Below are 21,382 nucleotides of genomic sequence, written 5' to 3'. Positions count from 1 at the left end.
TCCTCTTTTGTGCCTTTGTGCGTCTCTTCCAGAATAAATGTTGTATTGATGCATACATACATACATTCAAACACATCTACTAATATATACTTTGGATCCTCAGCATCAGCCCTGAGGAGTGCACTCTCTTTTTTTAAAGATAAAAAAGTTAATCTTTAAGCATTGTGAGACAAAATCCTATTATGCCATTTTGGGCCAATTTTATTATTTGGTGAAATGTAGACAACATTACTTGGATAATAAATAGTTATAACAGAAACAAGTTTTATTGCTTTAATAATATATATATTTTTCCCTCAGACTAGTGTAATGTTTTTTTTTAATATGAATTTGACAGATCAGATTAAAGTGAGTCTCACTCATATGATGCTCACAGTTGTAAAAAAAAAAGTAATTTTGTGGTGTGTAAGAAGCTACAAACTAAATCAAACTATTCAATAATAAACATGCACTTTCATAACATCAAAATGTTACTTTCAATTATTTAAAAATAATAAATGCTAATTTCAATGATTGTGAATTGTAGAGACCAAAACTGTGAAAATGTGTGCTGCCCTGTCTGCCCTGTCTGATATCAATATTCAGCTCTTTTTGTCATTGAGGCTTTCAGAAAATGGTAAAACAGTTTGAACAATCTCTCTCTCTCTCTCTTTCTAACTCTGTTGCTGTGTCTCTCTCAGATAGCCGAGACGTACGCCTTCCTGCCCAGAGAGGCGGTGACCCGCTTCCTGATGAGCTGTGGAGAATGTCAGAAGAGGATGCACATTAGCACCACAGGACAGGACTACAAAGGTACAAACACAACACTGCAGCAATCCTCTCATCTCAGTCTGAGCCTGAGGAATCTTTGTTTTATGCAGCACAAAGTCTACAGGCTATTGGCACCAGAAGGTACAGGCCGGCTCTTCGAAGGCCAACTGTATCAATCTCTCTCACACACATATGCGCGCTAAAGAGAGAGAAGAGTGATAATCGCCTTCTCTTTACAGGCATCAGCCGCCTCTCACCCTTCAGTCAGTCAGTCAGTCGGTCAGATATGCAGCTGCTCAAAAAAGTTGTTTTTTACTCTCATGGCAGTTTGTGTCGGAGTAAAAAAACTTGCTGTCGTTGTGTCTTTACACGTGGAGCATCCTGTGCATTAAAACAGCTGTGGGAAGTGGGAACAACGACAACACAAGTTGTCAAACTTTGCGGGCATGGTTTCCTAATATTGTTCTTTACTTTGCTATTATTGTTTAATGACTTCAAGGATTCCATTTTTTTTATTTTTGAAAACAGCTACAAATGTGCACTAATCATCAAACAACAACAACAACAAAAAACCTTAAAAACGAATTTGCTCATATGTAGGTCTATAAAATGAATGAATACATATACTGTAGCCTAGGTTTTCATATAGGCCTTAGATAACATACTTTGTTGAGACTGTCTATCGATCTCCTCCGGTGTCTTTCAGTACCAGGGACAGCACACACACGCACCGCACGCATGCGCGCGTGCACACACCCTCTACACACAACAAACCGAACAGTCTGTCTGAGAATAACTCAAAATTATTGATTTTCTATGCATAATAATGAATAATGTGAAATTATTCCTTATTTGATGTGCTATTTGGGATTTTGGAGGTAATATATGTATATAAAACAAAACCCCCCAAAAACAACGATGCATTTGAATACTGATTTGGACGTTGATTAGAATAGCATACCAAGACAAGGAGGAGAAATGTGTGGAATAAAAAAGACAATATCTCTGATTTTGGAATCAGAATCAGCTTTATCGGCCAAGTATGTGCACACACACAAGTAATTAGACTCTTTTTTTGCATTGCTCTAAATGTACAATGTCTAATAAAATTAATTAATTAATTAAAAAAAAAAGTATATATATATATATATATATATATATATATATATATATATTTAAAAGCACCAATGGCCAACAATGTAAATAACATGTCTATATACAAGTCAAGTGTTTTCAACAATGTAATCAATGTTAATGTATGAATATGCACAGTACTGCCATCATGAGTGTGTTTAAGGGGTCCATTCAAAAATGTAATTCGGTACTCTTTTATAGGTCCTCCGCGTTCCTCTTTCTCAGCATCTCCATTAAAACATGAAGGCTCACAGGAATCCTCCCTGTCTCTCACTCTTCTTCTGCTTTTGGATCATTCTCTTTGTCATCATGCTCTCTCATTTTCCTTTCCTTCAAAATTACTTTCAATTAGAGTACATCTCCTCTTCCTTTCTCCTTCAGATTAAACAACAATCAGAGAGAAGGTTTAAAAAATAAAATAAAAATCCAGTTCAGTTTTTGAAAGAACTATTGATCTTTTTTATATGATCTTTAAATTGATCAAAAATTGTCAATTTGAATAATTACAATTTTATGAATAAGATGCTTATATTGTTTTATACACATTTGTATTCCTGTGATGTTGGAGATGCCTTTCATATCTGGGAAGGCAGGGGATTGCTTTAACCACACCTGTCTCTCATTGGCAGCCTGTAGCCGAGCTGACCAGAATCTGCGAAGTCTCCACAGGATCTGAGACAATTCAAGATAAAACTAATGATCACTAGTTTTAGATGTTCAGCTTTTCAGGTTCAGCTTTTTCTGCTTTGTCAAAACATGGCGCATACATTATCCACAATGCAACGCAACCACTGACAGTTCTGTCAGTTTTGGACTGTCGTGCTGCTAGCAGCTAATGTAACCTCGAGTCTCTAGCCCGCAGCAGAGATGAGCAGCGGTTTACAGAAGTCTGGTTAACGTTTATGATGATCATTTTGGGGGAGTGACTTTACAGGGAAGCCTGAAGGGTTGGACTGTCAGTGTTGTTGACTTGGCGACTTCCTTGTTATATTCAGTGACTTATGGAGCTCGTGCTGCTCGCTACTTTCATTAGAAAAGAGTTGGCAACACTGCATTGGTTGACGTTTTTTAAATCTAGCATACTATCGCAAAACATTTAACATTAAATGCTAATGTACACGTGTGTTTGTGTTAGTATTGTTTGAGGACAAACTGTGGAAACCTGTCCTTTTAACGAGCTACCAGACTCTTTTTACAAATATCTTTTGTAATGACGGGAACATGAAATTTGTACCAGTTTTAAATATTCGAGTCAGAGTACCTCAGCTGTAGCTGCCAGCTGAAAGACTATATGCTGCCTTCCATTTTACATTCCTCCCGATCTTCTTCTCTGCCCACCCTCATTATATATTTTCTACTGGCACCCTGAAGGCCCCATACACTCCCATCCCTCCCTCATCCCTCTTCCATCCTCCTCCTTCTTCTCCCCATTGCTCTAACCCCTTCAGCTTGTCAATCTTTCTGTTTTCTCTTCTCCTTTATCCTTCCCTCCAAGCTTTCCACCCACCATCCCTGCTTCCAGCTCCTCTTCTAGTTCTCCCTCCCATTATCCCCCCTACACTGCTCCAAGCTTCCTGCCCCATCCCTGTATCCCTCACTGTTACCATCCTCCTTTCCCCTCCTTTACTGCCTCCTCTACCCGTCTCTATACTCTCCATCCTTTCCTCACTCACTTCCTCCCCACATCCCCCATCCTCCCCTGTTTTTCCCCGTCCCTCATTAAAGAGAGGAGTCATTGGAGTGTCCTGTCTCTCTCGTCAATTAGCCTAATTAATGGCTTTTAGCAAAGAAAATGGCCCAGGAAACGAGCTCATTTTCCACAGATTCGGGAGAGGAAAAACCAGGACGGGTGCTGGGGGGGCGGTCTGAAGTAAAAAGAGAAACATTGAAATATAGAATAACAAATATGAAATAACAGACTGCAAAGAGGACAAACAATTCCCTTTATTGTTTCACATGTTTTACATTTGCATTTATCTAAAACCAAATCCAGACAAAAGCATTGGTGCTGTTTATGACATGCGTCATATGTGAAAATTAACATTGGTCTGTTTGATTGGACAGCTGCTCGTTGACAAAAAAAAGGATACAATTTCAAAGTAAAAATATAGACATGTTTCCACAAGATTTAATATAAATGAATTTATTAGAAGATGAAATAAGATGAGTAAACAATCAGACGCACACACACACACACACACACACACACACACACACACACACACACACACACACACTAATTACAACAGCTGTGATACTTCAGCTCAGTGTGTGTGTGTGTGTTGTGCCATCACTGTATGCCACTCAGAGAGAGCAGCTAATTGCCTTCCCTCCCTGTGGGGGTTCGGCCTCACCCTGAGACACACACACACACACACACACACACACACACACACACACACACACACACTCGCACATATATACACACACACACACAAACACATACAGCCTCAGCCCTCTTTATCGCTACCGTGAAGTGACTCCCACTAAAGTTCAGCTGTGAATTATTAAATGCAATTAATCAGCGTGGACCAGGGCCATGTTTAATTGACACAGGCAGCAGGCTCACTGTGTGTTGGTGTGTGTGTGAGTGGTTAGGGGGAGGGTGGGTTATTCTTTATTGCCTCTGTGTTCGTGTTGGGTTTTCGGGTTGGGTTGTCCGACAATTTGTAGAGACGTACGTCCATTACATTCTCGTGAGTGCAATATCTCGGTAAAGCCTGGGGGGAAATTCTTCAATTTTTGGCACAACACCATTAGCTCTCAAGGGTGAACTGATTACAATATTGTGGTCAGAGGTCACTGTTACCACACAAAACACTTTTTTAGCCATAACTCAAGAATTGAATATGCTAATTATGACAATTTCCCCATGTCTAATCAGATACACTTTTGAAATGATGACATTTTGGACAGACCTGGATGTTACTGACAATTGGACTGGTTGGCAGAGGCGTTAAACAAGGAGGGGGGTAATTCTAGTTCATGTAGAAAGAGTTTTCTTTATCAAATCATTATCAATTATCGAGTCTAAAGCTATGTTCACACTACGAGCGACAAAAGCATTGGGAATTGATGGAACCGAGCAGGTTGAAACATAAACAAATGATTGGTTTACGCTTTGCGGTGTCTTGTAGCTTTGTGTCACCGGCTTCCATTGAAAAAGGCTTAGAGAATGGTGCTGTGAACACAGCAGGATGGACGGTGATTTATGCGGTACAGACGGTTAAACCCTTTAAGCTAAATTCAGGATTTCTGGGCTTTATAAATACAATTGACTTGACTTAAAGTGTCTGACAGAGAAGAAAGTTAAAGGACATTAGCTCAATACCAACGATCAATTTATCTACAGCTTTATTTTTGTGTCACAAAAATAAAGCTAATAATCTTTGTCAGGTATGTCCATAAACATATGACATTAGGAAGTGAACATCAGGTTTATGTTCACAATAACCTCTCACAGCAAGCCCTCGTTCATTAAGTTGTGGGGGAAAGAAATGCAAATTCTTAATGTGCTGAAGTTGTTATATGTTTTGTCTTTACTTCTACTGATATATTTAACTTGATGTTGAAGAGGCATTTGATTTATCTTGACTTCATGGTTGTCCTCGTTTATCTTATTCTGCTCAACGTTGCAGTGATGAGGGGCTGCTGGCAACCATAACCCATAAACACCTGCAATAATTTCTGATTCTTCTGGTTTAGTTCTGATTATGAACTACGTTGAACACCGTTGATGTTAGAGCTGGGTGATCAATCAAATAGTATTTTCAAATGCAAATACAGTTTCCAAAGATTATGAAAAAAAGATACAATTAGTATTGTGCTGCATTCTGTTTTGCAATGATGCTTTTGTTTTATCTTGTTATAAATCCAGTGAGCCCGACCTTTCTAGCAGTGTGTTGTCGACCATTTTCTCTGCGTTACTGACTGGAATATGCTGAATATAGTTAGTATAATGAGTTGATAATGGTTCCTAAATTAACAATATTTAAACCTGTATAAAACCGGTTTCCTGCTCTCACAACTACACTTGTTTTGACCAATATAAGTTCCACTTTCTTTTTTTATTTATTTAGTTTGACACATTTTACAAAACATCTTGAATCCGTTGTCCTGACCGATCAATGGTCCTGACCTCATGCTGAAGACCACGTGGCTGCTTTCTGTCACACAATCAGTTGTCGGTTATCACAGTCTGTCCCTCTCTGGAGAACACACACTCTCTCTTTCTCTTCCTCGTACAAGGCTATCAATCACCAATCAATGATGACGGCCCTGTCTATTCTGCTAAGCCATATTGATCTCCGTATCCATGTCCGTTCTGTAGACGCTCCACACGTTAGACACGTCTTTTACGAGGTCAGTAAATGCATGACTGAAAGGAGAGGCAGAGGAGGGAAGTGTGGGTGGAGATAGTGTGGTTTGTCATGTGCTTTTACTTCCTGTTGACGCAAAAAAAAAGTTAACATATTTGCCTAAGAAAGAGACCTAGTTTACGTTATAACTCAATATTTCATCACTGTGTAAAGTCAAGTCAATTGTATTCATGCAGCAAATATCACAATTTCAAATTTGCTTCAGCGTGCTTGACAATCTATGATGATTTAGACATTCTCTGTCCTTTTCGACCCTTGCTTCAGATAAGGAAAAGCTCTCCAAACTAATTTTTAGAAGAGCAACTAAGGAGGGATCCCTCTCCCAGGACATACAGACGTGCAGAAGATGTTGTGTGTAGAGAATAACCAACATGATTAATTTACAGTACGGACAATCAGGATGATAAAATTATAGATTAGAAAGAGAGAGAGACGGGTGGAGAGGTTACATCCACTGGAGGACAAAGATCCAAATCCAAACATCTGGGACCAGACAGTTAGTTGTTAATTATTTTTAAATAATCAAATAATAAACAACTGAAAGTTGAGATGAGTTTTAAGTTTGGATTCAAAGGCCTTAACTGCCTCTCTTAGTCTGTGTTGCTCTACCTCCAGCTCTAGAGGGTCCTCTAGTGTCGGCTTTCTGACAAGGCATGATAATTGACTTCAGCATTCGTGGGTTTAAGAGAAGACAAACCAGCTGTCAGAGATAAGATTATATAGATCATGGTAAGATTATACATTCTGTGTTTTCGGTTTTGAAAAGCTCAAAAATGTGGACTAATACAGCATCGCTGAAGTAAATACCACTTTTATTGGGGCTGTTAAAGCTTTTGAATTAGCTCCACAGTCATTTTTAAGGTGGTAGTTTTGTCAAGTACATTTGTATTGTGTTAAGTGTCTTTCCATCAGTGTTGATGATGGTAGACTGTTAATCATAGGTGACTTACCAAAGCTGTATCCGTATTATTGTGGAAAAAAATTCTGATATATTGCATTATATGGGAGTGTTTCTGTTATTTTGCCAAACCTCATTGATGGGGTCAATAAATAGGTAAAGAAAACCACTCGGTATGAAGAAATACAGTTCAAAGATATTGTATTAGACTGCATTAGTTTGAGCTAGAAGTACATAACATACTGGACACTGAATGTATTGCCTGGTAATCAGAACTTTGTTTGACTACTTTGTGTATATTATTGTATTATTGTGTATATTATTTACTAAATTTCTAGCTTGCTTTAAAGGTGCTTCACTTTTAAGAAAATGAACATGTCTACTAACAGTAATATTCCCACTGATAAAATTACATTGGTCTTATACCCTGCAGGAAGGACCAGATAATAATACATTATCACAATGAAATGGTGACGTCTTAAGAATATAAAGGCAGTTCCTAAGTGACCGAAAGACTTGGAAAGGAAATGAAGCTGCAATATCAGTCACAATGATATTTATACAGCCGTTATCACGGTTAGAGTGATTAACTGCTTTATGGATCAAAAAGCTTGGGACAGAATTATTCATGTACAAAGGCTGTTTGAATAATTCACTTATTGTAATCAAGTTGTACGCTCAAAGTGTTCACTTTAGGTCTTTTCATACATGACAACATATGGGAAAAATATTTAAACTTAAAAAAATGTTTAAACCTTATTCTTAATAAAATTGCTTAATAAATTGCAGGTGCTGCGAGCACATGACGGGAAAAAGAAAGAAATTATCACGAGGAAAGTTTTGCAAATTAACTTTTCTGTCCACCTACCACTGTGGCTCGGATTCTAAAATTGCCAAAGACGAGCCATCGAGATGCAGCAGCAACACATGGCTACCTTTGTGTTGTCTGCTCCAACGATCTGATGGAGACAGACAACTAATGTGCACGGGGAAAGCACATGTGGTTGAAGCCGCCCGTAAAAACACCTGCACTGTATTTTGTAAAGTTCAGTAAACGGCAAAGCATATTCATGTATAAATACACAAATGTCAATTCGATGGTAATTGAATTGACATTTGTCATAATCAGTTATAAGAATTATCCATTTATAGCGATACATTTCCCTCCCCCCAAGCACAGCAGAGCTTAATTTTTCCACTGTACCAGGAATACAGCATCACAGGTAAAAAAGGGCACAGATTGTTGCTACTGCTTGATGTTTTTCCTTCCACCTAATGATTTCTCCTCCTCTCCTCTTCTCTCCAGAGAACGACAGGCCGAGCTCTCTGGTGCTAGAGGTGATCGACTACAACATGCCTCTCACCACCACCTACATGAAGCACATGAAGCTGCAGTGTATGAGCAACAACAAGGTACGTGAGGTCACTGCAACACGGCTGCATGTTAAACAACGGGGACGCCGGATTGGATTCTGAGCTCCGGAGTGAGGCTGCAGTGCCACATTTGTTCTGAATTGATGTTTCTGTCTCTGCTGTCAGACAGAATATTTGTTGCGTGTGTGTTTCTGTGCACCCTGAGACCACAGGAATTGTTGTGTGAGATTATACAGTAAATCTTAACAAACCAGCAGGTTGTTTTGTACACTTGAGTATTGAGTACAGGCGTGTAGGAGGAAACCAGGAGGCCCCGCTAATGCCTTGCTGGGAAGAAAACTCCCACACAGTTTTGCAATTAAAACACTAATGAGAAAAAAATATGAGTTTCTCAGTCTGCCAGTCATGAAGGTCAGTGGACCAACACCATTTCTTCTTATTAAGTATGAGACAGTGTTGTTTGTGTATATTCTGCTTATGCTAGATTTGAAAGATGTGAACAAAGGACCTGAGAAAATGGTTCAAAAGTATGATCATCTGTTGAAATGTTTTTATTTTATTTCTCAGAATCAAAAGGTTTCTGATGGATACAGAATTAGAAGACTGCACTGCTTCATTATAAATTAATTTCCAATTATTTTATGAATTAATCAATTTTGTCCATAAAAAGGTCTTCCAATAGCGTGTTTTGCCCAAACAGCAGTCTAAACCATAATGATGTAATACAATATTCTCTGGTGTTGTATGATAAAGAACTTGATTTTGATCATGTAACAAAATATTAAAAATAAAACATTTACAAAAATAGCAAGAATAACAAGGAAAATGAACAGTAAACATATAGCAAACTCTTAATATAAAAATGATCATAAACGATACAAATAAATATTACATATCCAAAATCGAGTCGAAAGAAGTATACACTTGCATGTCTACGTTATTTCCCTTCTCCATGACAATTAACTTAGTTATCTTAATTTATTATATATACAACTCATAAACAACACACCCAATGCTATTTGGTCCAAACCAAATATCCACCGAAACCGATACAACTTCAAGGTGCAACATCATATCAACAAGTCTAGCAATATATGTTGTTTGTCTCTGTACTTTAGAACCACACGTAGAAGTGTTTTTTTTTTATTCTCATCAGTATTGCATGTTGATATTGTCACAGTTAGTGTTTACTGCCGTTGTTGTCGTCTCTTCATTGCCTCATCTTAGTCATGAAAGGTTCCTTTAAAATGTCATGGGCGAACATATTTAGTCACAGATTTTGTTGACAAAATTAACTTTGGTTTTGTTGACCCTTTCATCCACCCAGATCTTCTCCTACGTGGACCTAATATCACGATACTTCCTCCTTTGCTCCAGACGGACAAAAGTCTTAATTGCTAGAACCCTTAGAGGGCCGTCATTTCAATGTAAACCAGAATCAAACATTTCCAGAAATCAGTCCTGCTAGTTTCCTCTGTAACATTGCCCACAATTAACCATCATGTGAAGAGATAACAAGTAGTATATGATGAGAAAAAAATTATGTTTGCTATCATCCATCGCCATACAGGCCTGGAAGTATAAAGCTGGAAAAGTTGTGAGGTGGTCAGGGAGACCCACTTCCTCAGCTTGGTACTTAAGCAGTTTAGTGTGTGTGTGTGTGGGTGAGGGTCAAGATAGGTATATTCCTTATTGTTCCCACACCATCTTCACCACCTCTTCCTCCTGTATCATTGTGACTACCAATGCCACACACTAGCTGTCAGTCATTGTGTGTGTGTGTGTGTGTGTGTGTGTGTGTGTGTGTGTGTGTGTGTGTGTGTGTGTGTGTGTGTGTGTATGTGTGTGTGTGTGTGTGTGTGTGTGTGTGTGTGTCTAGATAACGGGTGGGCGAGCAGAGGGTTGAGCTCATTCCAATTAAGCCAGGCCCCTGAGCGTCGAGTTAATTAGCTACGGAGAGAGAGACACTGAAGTGCCAATTTACACTGGAATGCCAATCTGTCTTTCTGTCTGTCTGACTGTCTGTCTCTCCAAGACACACACACACACACACACACCTGCAGTTGTCTCTGTTTGTTTGGAGACACCACGTCAAAGGTGTTCTAATTAGTTCACACTGGCATATCGACACGGTTCTCATTATCACCCTTGTTAGAATCCAGCAGTGAACAAAACCAACACATTTTTTCTTTGTGTACATTCACTTAAAGCAGAGCAATGTTAAAAAGAAAAGTGTAACCCTTTTCTTCTCTGATGTCTCCACCATACTTTTCTCTATGTGACATTATCATCGAGGGGAAGAAAAGTTAATGTTTGTCAAAGCGCTGTGAGTTTGACTCTTTAACTTCCCACCAATCGCTGGTGGTACGGCGCTAAAGAAACTAAGACTCCAGGATCAGAGATGTGTCTAAGATGTTCAATGTTGTAACACAAGATGAAGTATATGTCCGTCTTCCTGTATTGATTCGCATCAGAAGCAGCCTGTGAATGATAAATAAAATATGTTGGTACTGTATGCAGCCTACAGATGACTAACTGGTGGGATCTTAATCAATACTACTCTTCCAATGGCCGAGGCTGGGTCGGGTCAAATTGTCAGGTCGTTAACAGGATTCACTTCAGTCATGGTAAAACATTTGAAACAGCATGAGAGCTTTTTAAAATATATAAAAATGTGCAAAGAAAACTTAGTTTCACCACAGGTTTTTCAGCCTGCTACATCGGTTGGGGGTTTGATTCCTCGCCCATCAAGGCAGGATGGATCTCTTCTGAAAGGTAACTCATCATTAAGACCAATAAAGACACATTTTCATTGAAACCATCATTTCCATTTTTTAGGCCAATACTTGCAGTATATTCACATTACATTTTTGGTAACACTTAACTTTAACCCTTGCTGTGTAGCATTTATAAATATTTTTAAAACATGCAATATATGTTTCATAACATGCTTCTATGCATTTGTCGACTGACGGTGTTTATTAATGTATTTATCAACTACTATGACTATATGTGTAGGCTGGTTTAGAAACAGAAAATAAATTACATATATGGTAAAATACTGTTTTCATAAGAGACGTTATAATTGTTGACAATTACTGTACATTAAAGGCACATATATATTACAATATAATATATATTACAATATGTCATTTTCTGCTGCAAGGGGTCTCTCCATCAAAACAATAACAAAAGACAGAGTTTGATGACATGAAGTAGCTTGAGATTATGGAAATTGTTTTCTTCATTGCTGTCAGCTTCTTTCGATCAAGATTCCTTTGGTGTTCATTGTTCAGGAGGTTTTCTTTATCTAGAGGTCTTCTCCTCAACATAGCAAACAGACCCGGTGATTCAAATGGGCTTTCTTAGTGTTTCTCCGACTAGTTTGGACATTACAGAGCGGCTGCGAGCTTTGCTCAGTTTGTTCAGCTTTCTGAAAGCTTACGCTTTTAACCCTTTATCCTGTAAAATGTATTGCTAAAAACAGCCAACATCTAAAAAGAATCTTGTAAAAATGTGGCTCAAAACTGGATAAAAAGTCAATTTATGACAGCTTCTGGCAGACTGCAGCTGACACATGCGCTGACACATGCGCGTAGAGGATATGATGCAGACCCTAATGGTCTGTTTCATTTGGTCGCCCGTCAAAGGCATCATATCCTCTTTGCGCATAGATTAAAATTCCAGATCATTCTGGGTTTGAAAATTGTTGGACACATTTGGGATAATGTTAGTATACAACTCCACAAAACATACGACGTAGGTCTAGTTGTGTTAAGAAATGTTAATGTGGATAAGTACATTTGAAAAAACACTAAATTATAGTGTGTTATAAACCATTTATTAAATGTATAAAGGGTGCTTGAAAATCCTAAATAGAGGAGATTGAAGGAATGCCTTTACTTTACTGTGTTGGCCAATAGTCGATTTAATCATAATTTTTTTTTTTTTTTTTTTTTTGAAAATTGTACTAAGATATGTTCAGATCATTCCATAGTGACGTCTTAAGAATACAAAGGCAGTTCCTAAGTGACCGAAAGACTTGGAAAGGAAATTAAGCTGCAATATCAGTCACAATGATATTTATACAGTGTCAATTACACTCTCACAGACGATGTAATGTCGACATTTTTTATTTTAGTATTATTATCAAAGATTCATTTTATTTTCTTGTACCTTAAATTATTGGCGTATACATTGGTCTAGCTCTACTAAAAAGTGTAAATGTGTCAGAGTGCTCAGTTGATGCTGCTTTTTGTAAAACTTTTGAGAAGCTGGATAATTTGTGCTGTTCATTCAACTTCCAACCTCATCCACCTGCACCAAAATATTCATATGTACTATGCATTTGTCTGACCAGACTGTCCTTTCAATTCAGTTTAGGTGAAGTTTTAGCAGAGAATGTATGTATGTGTGTATGTATTTATGTGTGTGTGCATGTGTGTGTGTTTCAGGATGAGTCTGTGCAGCATATTGATGATTGTGTTCGGCCCAGAGGAGCAAAAGTAAAGACAGGAATAGAGGAACAATGACTCACTCACCTATAGAAATATCATAAGACATGAGGGGGCATTAGGTTCAGTGTGTGTGTGTGTGTGTGTGTGTGTGTGTGTGTGTGTGTGTGTGGGGGGGGGGGTAGTTCAGTAGCATAGCATTCTGTGAAAAGTGGGAAGAGATGGGAAATGGGCAGGGAAGGGTATCTGTACATTTTCTCAAGAGAGAGCATGAGCCAAAGAAAAGACTGAAGAAGAAGAAGACGAAGAGGGGAAGATGTACTGCATATTTGTGATGTGTGAATCCTCCACTGGCTCCATTAGCACTCATCCCAAGCCTCTGTTCATCTTTCCCTCCATCCGTCCCCCCGTCCCAATTCAATAAGAGGAGGAAATTACCCAGGATGCTTGGCAGGGGGTGATGGGGGAGTGTGTTGGGGGGACTGCTACTGCAGACAATGTAGAAATGGGTGAGGAGTGAGAGGAGAGGAGACAAGAGAGGGGGGAGGAAGAGGAGGGAGAGGTGGCAGGGGCGGTGGCCCTGTCTCGCTGAGGGAAGGACGAAGATGGAGAGGACGAGGAGTAAAAATGAGGACAGTAGTAGGTGGATGCTTTCGGCCGGAGTGAAAAAAAAAAGAAGAGACAATTTGTAGTTGATGGTGGGATGCAAGGGGGAGGAGGTTGGGGTTGGGGGAGGAATCAGAGAAGGAATTAAAAAAGGAGAATGAGGTGGTTCATTATCGTTTATGGTCTCCCCCTCTCCCTCTCTCTGCCCATTATTTCAGCTACCTCCGGAGGAAAGACATTTCATTATTTTTTGGAGGAGGGGTGTGTGTGTGTGTGTGTGTGTGTGTGTGTGTGTGTGTGTGTGTGTGTGTGTGTATACACACACAGAGGGGAGATAGGTTGGGGGTTGGTCCATTATAATTACTAAAAGACAGCAGAAGAAAAGAATCATACATTAGAAGATAAAAGGCTCGTCGGTGGAACAGCCTTGAAGAAGTGACCAAAGCCTTTTTGTTCATAGTTGGGAGGCTAAAAAATATTAAGCTGATTTAAAATCATGTTTTCTTTTTTCAAATCTCTATCGACTATTTTCTTTACTAATGTGCTTATACTAATCTTGGCTCATCGTGTTTATTATCTATGCCAACAATTTACTTAAGTTACTACGAGCAACCATTGACGCTCTCGACTAAAAGTCACCCGTTAACACAGTCACTCATTATTCTGAAACGCCCAAAATATAATATGCATATCACAAATAAAGTATCTCTGCCAATTCACAGTTCCTGTTGGACAAACAGACCTTTTACTCCACAAAATGAGTAGGAGGCCATAAAGGTGTAGTAGAGGTCAGTATGTGTCTCTTTTTTGGCTGCACACCATTGTCGCCGTTTAATCCACACTCAAACCCCAAAACATAACCCCCAAAACACTGACATCACATCACCTGTAATACCAGAATAAATTACGTTACCATGGTTACACTACTTCTCTTTAAGGCAACCTGTCACACTTACCATGAGCAGCTTCAGAGTAATATCCCTGAGTCCTATATCCTAACAGTTCGTATTCACTTCACACTACACCACCAGACCTGTTGAATTATGTCCTTGAAGAGTTTAATGCAAAGGAATAATTTTATAATCTTATAGTAAGAAGCCAATGTAGTCTTTTGATTGTAAAGCACATTCATACAATGTCAGCTTAATGTGCTTCACAAAAAAAAAATATGAACAGAAGAAAATAGGACGTGCACATGAATACATATTTAAATACATAACATATTTAAAAGAAAAATTATCCCAGCCACCAATCATAAACATACGCACTCACACATACCCAAAGAGAGAGAGACGGAGAGAGATGGAGGCACGACCTAGCCAGAGGCTCAAGGTAATCGGAAGGTTTTAAGCTTGCTTTTAAAAGACGACACAGTTGTGGTACATCTTATAGCATCAGGCAGTTTGTTCCAGAGAGTGGGGCTTTAGTAGCCAAATGCACCTCGACCAGAGTTACTACTGATCATGGGTTTAGTAAGGAGACCAGTGTCTGATGATCTGGGACTTCTGGAGGAAAATGAAAGTATAAAGTTTTAAAAGTATAAACTCAGTGAGCAAGTTAGAGATGTATTCAGGAGTTAGACCATTAAGTGATTTATAAACAATGAGCAATATTTTAAATTTAGTTCTGTAATTTATCAAAAGCCAGTGAAGTGATCTCAAGTCTCAGAGCAATATGTTCACAGCAATTTGAATGAGCAGAATCTGAGACTTTTTCCCAGAAGAAGACAACAAATTCATGGCAGTTCAGTTCATGAATGTAGTACAGTTATCTTTGTAAGGTTCCTCACGCTGTTCAACAACACAGAGAGGTCACCTTCTATTGACTTATTTAATGAGCCCTTTGAAAAAGTTAATAAAAGGGATTTACACAGAAGCTCGGTAGGCCTGTTGGTCATCCTCCCGTGGGCGTCGGCCTATAGTTTGCGTAAGTCATCTTTGTGTTTACAAATTAATACAAAAGTCAACCATCGCAAACCCCAGTGCCAAGGGTCTGATCCCAGGAGACTGCCATGACTCCCACTGGATAAGCAAACGTTTTGTTGCAGCCACTGTGAACCCTGGTGATTTTGTTTGGTTTGCGCCAAAAGCTAGTTGCTAACTGCCAAAGACCAATCTCCCGGAGCCGCCGCCCACTCGCCTCCGGCAAAGTGGTCTCATGTTTCTATTACTTTGGATTTAATTGAATAAACAAACTATCAAAACGCACACAGAACATGGATGAATTAGTGGCAAGTCCATGGGAAGCTCTACTTCTTTGTGTTCTCATGTTGGACTGAGGGCAGACTGGACACGACAGTGACTCACTATTAGGTACAAGTATTACAGGCCAGGAGGAGCTAGGGCTAGCACACAATTCATAGACGGCTTTGACATATGTCAACATGACCTCGTCACATTCTGTAGATAAAGTTCTTGCTGGCCAGATCTTACACATTGCAGCTTTATGACACATGTGTATTAACGTTTAATCGAAACCTTGCATTTTGTTTGTACTATATAAACATAATTTCTAGAAGGGGTTTGAACTGAAATAAATAATTGGAAAAAGGTTATGTTAAGAAATAGGTGTAAATGATTAACCTAACTTAAAGTGCATTATAGATACTAGTCTAAACTTGCTCAAATAGATGAATGTGTTTTAAGCAGGTGAGAGTTTGAGCACAATTTAGGGTCGCTAGTTTATCTATTTAGGTTGTCAATCTTGTTGGCTCCTCACAATGATAGTGATGATGATGACAATGAATATATTCTAAAAAGCCTAAATACATCTGGTGCAGAGCTTTGAGCTGATACAAAGATCACACACAAAGTGCTGGTCGGTCTTAGAGCCCTCGGAGTGGGTTTGCACCAGGGGCATGACCTTTATCAGGTCTTATCCTCTCACCATCTGCCCCGACTCTCCAGTGTATACTGTCCAATAAAGTAGAAATGCCATGGAAACAGGCCTGAAAGAAAAATCCCCCTGATGGTTTTTAAGTGCACAGCACATTGTATGTGAAGTATGGTGAAAGCCTCATGTGACATCAAGGTTTTCCTCACACCCCTTTTCATGCTCCCTCTGAGACGGCACAGGTGAGACTAAACAAGACTTAAATCTTCCCTTGAAACTGTCAGATGAGAGTGAAAGTGCCCTGAAACCAACACAAAGCTACAGTACAGAGGGATGGAAAGCCCCTTGAAACCTATACTACATGACATAAACACTCAAAACAATACCAGTGACATCATCTCAAATATATGATGTTAATCTCTGTTGAAACCACCAATACTTAACCTTTGTGCCTCACTTTAAGAAAGTTGTTCTGATGTCCTTCAAAGACAAAAATGTCCATGTCAAAATAAAAATAAATTAACAATATTTTCCACTTAGTTAAATTGTTTAGCCACTGTCAGTCCTGATCAACTACCAAATATGCCTTCATTTCATTTTTCAAACCCCTAAACTTTTCTTCTTTTTACGTAAAGAAATCCCACTTTTTGTCCTCCTAATTATTGATATGATTTTCCACTTTCACTGAGTTAAATCTTTCAGCAAACAAATACTCAGTATAGTATATACAATGTTATAATGTGTGCAAGAACAAACTATTAATTAATAGTGTACACATTTAATCGTAATGTAATTATTTTTGTGTCTCATCATCTATATACAATATATAGTTTCTGAACTAAGTATTTCACATTACACAGACCCATGATGAAATTATGTAAATTACAGCATTGCTAATAAGTAGTAAACAGTTTTTACGATGGCTATTATTAAGCATTACCAAACAAACTAATAACACTTATTTTCACTTGGAGAGTCCGACAGGTCGATTTTTCCAGTGAAAGTTAAAACCATTTGAAATGCTGCTCTTTAAGAGAGTTTTCAGTGCGGCATTTTCTGTGTTTTCCGTGTTGCAGGAAGTAATAAGCATCCTTATCAACACATACACTGCGCTGCACTTCCTTCCCTCAGCACTCCATCCTGTGCATGGGCATGCATGACTAATTACACTGCAGTTCTCTTCTCTGCCTACAGGTGGCAGGTTTGTCATGGACATCTATGTCAGGCCCATGCTGCTCAGTCACACACACACACACACACACACACACACACACACACACACACACACACACACACACACACACACACACACACACACACACAGACACTCTCTCTCTCACACACACACACACACACACACACACACACACACACACACACACACACACCAGCAGCTTCATGAGAATGATTGGTGTGTATTTAAACACTTTTTATATGAGTGATCCAGTGTAAAGGTCAGTGTGCAAAATAAATGTAATACCCAGTCTGTTCCTGACGAGTCTGTGACAGCTTTGTGTTTGTCTAAGAAACTTATTAAAACAATATCTCCAGCAGTAGAATGTGCTTTTCAATATACTGAATTTATATTTCAGATGCACTGAGGGTATTATTTGAATCTGAAGTCACAGCTGCTAGTCTGTTTTTGCAAGTTGGTTTTGAGTCAGTAAAGCTTTTTACATTTTTTTTTCAGCCACCTCTGTGCACTCCAATTCTGTCAGGATTTATTATCTCTGTAAATAATTCATACTTCCACATAACATTTAGAAACACCACAGACAACAGCATCATCTGTCAGAAGTGAAAAATACCCCGTAGTTTGTTCTGAAGATTTTTGTCTGCAGCCACTGAAAATGTGGGAAAGTGGGAAAACTAGAAATTATCTAAAGCAAATTAAGTTAATTAAGTACTGCTGATACTTCATTTCCAATTAAATGTTTGAATTGAAATCATCTTGTTGACTGATTTGTATTGTGGGTAGTAATGAAATCTGCCCCGATTGCTCTGGAAGTAGATGCATGTCAGAAAGGGTTGAATCCATTTCTATTATTTCAAATAGATAGGTCATTGGCACATGGCAGTCAATGTATTAGATGCACCTACCTAAAACTAATGCAGTCTAATAAAAAAGTCCTGCAAAAATAAATCTTAAAGGTTATTATGTTCAGTTGTGTTTAAACTGTGATGAAGCACCAACATATCGCTCCCCCTGCAGAGACAGTAGCCCTGACGTACGATAGACGACTAGACCACTAAGATTACATCACTCTACATCACGACACCACAGCACGAAAGCTGCACAGGCAATCACATCGTGAAGTTTCTGAAAACTAACTTTTTTAATGTAACTCACCTGTATTCATTATATTATGACTTGAAATGATGCATAATTAAGGGCTTGGCCCAGCTGTCTCTGGTCGCTCGCCACTAGCTATCTCCTCTGCTTCTTCACCCATTCCCGCCTCAGCTCCATCACCGCTCCACCTCTTTTTTTTGGGGGTGGGGGGCGACATATTAGTATGAGAAAAACAAAGTGCCTATTGGACATTAAAGCATGAAAATATGTTCTAGATGAATCTCCCATATACAACTATACATCTGAAAATTAGCATAACATGTCCTCTTTAAATAATAGGGACAATAGGTACAATATATACAATTAAATAAAAATAAGAATACAATGCAATTTCAAATTACAATGCAAGCAGTATTATGGCCAAAGTTGTACTTCCTAGTTTTAACTAGATGTACCTAATAAACTGGCACCTGGGTGTGTAGTACCTCCCTTTCTCTCTCTCTCTCTCTCTCTCTCTCTCTCTCTCTCTCTCTCTCTCTCTCTCTCTCTCTCTCTCTCTCTCTCTCTCTCTCTCTCTCTCTCCCTCCCTCTGTGTGTGTGTGTGTGTGTGTGTGTGTGTGTGTGTGTGTGTGTGTGTGTGTGTGTGTGTGTGTGTGTGTGTGTGTGTGTGTGTGTGTGTGTGTGTGTGTGTGTGTGTGTGTGTGTGATGTCAGCAGCCGTGGCACCGCCCCCCTCCGGTCGAGTGTTGAGGGTCCTGTTGTGTGCTCTGCTCTCACTCCCTCCCTTCATACGAATAGCAGGTTATATTGTCCGTGTCAAATAAACACTAAAGAACAAAAACTGGAGGCGAGTGAATAAACAATTAAACCAAAAGGCGAAAACAAGAAAACGGGACTGGAAAAAAACAAAACGTGGGTCGACTTTCATGTTTGTAATCTTGCAGAAGTGAAGGTAAGAAGGCGTTTTCCGCGTGTTTTTATTATTTATTTTTGTGTTCATGTGTGTGCTGGTGAGAGGCTGCCTGCAGAGCTCTGCGGCCATACCACATCGGGCTGCTTTGATGCTCTTTTGACAGGCGTGCTGGTCAATTGACGAAAAAACAGTAATTCAAAACAGTTTTTTATTTATTTTTTGCCTCGGTCACACACTTTGCATTCGGCTAGTCGCCGGCTGGAGCGCTTCAGTAAGTTGTATTGTTGTCATTTCTCTCCCCCGTCGTACCGGCTCGTAGCGCAGGGCAGCGGGCTCCGCGTCACTCCGCATGCGGCTTGTTAAAGCGCCGCTAAAGCTGCGCCTCACACGGGCGCTGCTGGGAGTCGGTCATTGTGCGGCTGCAGCAAGCCGCCCCGTCCTGCGACACGTATGTGATTATCATTATCATTTATGGCCGTGTCGCTGGTGTAACGCAGAGTGCAGTAGGCCAGCGTGCTCCTGACAGACGCACATTGTTCAGCTGCTGCCCGAGCGTGCGCGCGCGCGTGGTGTACGGCTGTGCGTGGTTGAGTGAAGAGCGTGCGCGTGTGTTTACGTCTAAGTGTGTGTGTGTGTTTGTGTGTGTGTGTGTGTGCGTGTTGGTGGGTGGTTGATGCGGAATGACCAAGCACCCGCCCACATTGAGGAACAATCGGAAGCGCGTGCCAAGCATTGAAACAGTGGCCTCTTCTTTGAATGGACCATTATGACGTGTGGTGGCGAGGGCAGCATAACATTATTAAACAGAGATTGTGTGTCTGTAATTTCCAGTTGACGAGTAATATCTCTTTGAATATATTTATATTCCTAACTTTTCAGATTGAATCCAATCATCTGTTTTTGTCCTTCCATGAATGCAGTCTGGCTCAGGGTTTCCTAACATTGTGCATATTTTAAAGAAGCATGTGTTATTGTCCAGTAAGGACCTAATAGACTCGTCCTCAAAAAGAGAGAACACAATAATAAAACTAATAAAACAACTAAATACTTGGTTAATTGACTTAAAGGGACAGAAAAGTATACTATATGTTAACATAATTGCACAATTATTTCTAGACCTGTCACAGTGTATTTTATGAGGAATTGTGAAACCAGTTAAATAAGATTTCTAGTTTTATTAATTGATCACCGTTCTGACAAGCTGCTGCTAAACAGGCATCTCTTTGTTGCCCTTTGTATTGTTGTTCGTTTGATTTTGAACCGTTTTCATGGGTCCCAGCTGTGCTGAAAGCATCAGAACTGGACTTAATGAGAACGCAGCAGCGTGGGACTCATCCTGGTGCACATGATGAAGATTTCTGTCACTGTGTGATGAGTACAGTCATTTTCATGGCACAATATGAAGTCCTGCTGGCTCAAGGTGCTTCCTGATTGTCTGCTGATGCCAATGAGAGACCCTCCACAGGAAGGTCAGAGATGGAGTCTGGATTCTGAACAGCAGCCCACGAGCGTCTAAGAATAAAGTGCCTTGCACAAGGGCCCTTCAGCAGGTGCAGAGGCTTTCTATTGGAGGGCTTTGAGCTGAGGTCCTCCAGTTGAAGGAGGACCTCTTTCAGCACCGCACAGATCATCAAGTATAATATACTGTACACAGTGCATGTTTCCGTGGCAACATTTCCCTGGAAACTAGGAGTTTTCCCAAAGTTGCTCCTGTTTGTTGTAAAAAGTTGCTTTTAACACCGTAGAGAAG

At 39.6% G+C, this 21,382-nt stretch overlaps 1 protein-coding gene across 1 annotated transcript in view; it reads left to right on the top strand.

Annotated features, from left to right (window-relative positions):
* LOC306743811 (nucleolar protein 4-like) overlaps window positions 1-21,382 on the top strand; it is a gene marked incomplete at both ends in the record, with an annotated part of 130,065 nt that overhangs the window by 33,646 nt on the left and 75,037 nt on the right. Inside the window, 2 exons of the mRNA XM_079226374.1 lie at window positions 681-792; window positions 8,468-8,574. Of these exons, the coding sequence (XP_079082500.1) occupies window positions 681-792; window positions 8,468-8,574 (219 nt within the window). The remainder of the gene's footprint in view (window positions 1-680; window positions 793-8,467; window positions 8,575-21,382) is intronic.

Source organism: Taurulus bubalis (assembly GCF_910589615.1).
Source record: "Taurulus bubalis genome assembly, chromosome: 11".
Taxonomy (NCBI): Eukaryota; Metazoa; Chordata; class Actinopteri; order Perciformes; family Cottidae; genus Taurulus; species Taurulus bubalis.
This window is presented reverse-complemented; position numbering and strand designations above follow the sequence as displayed.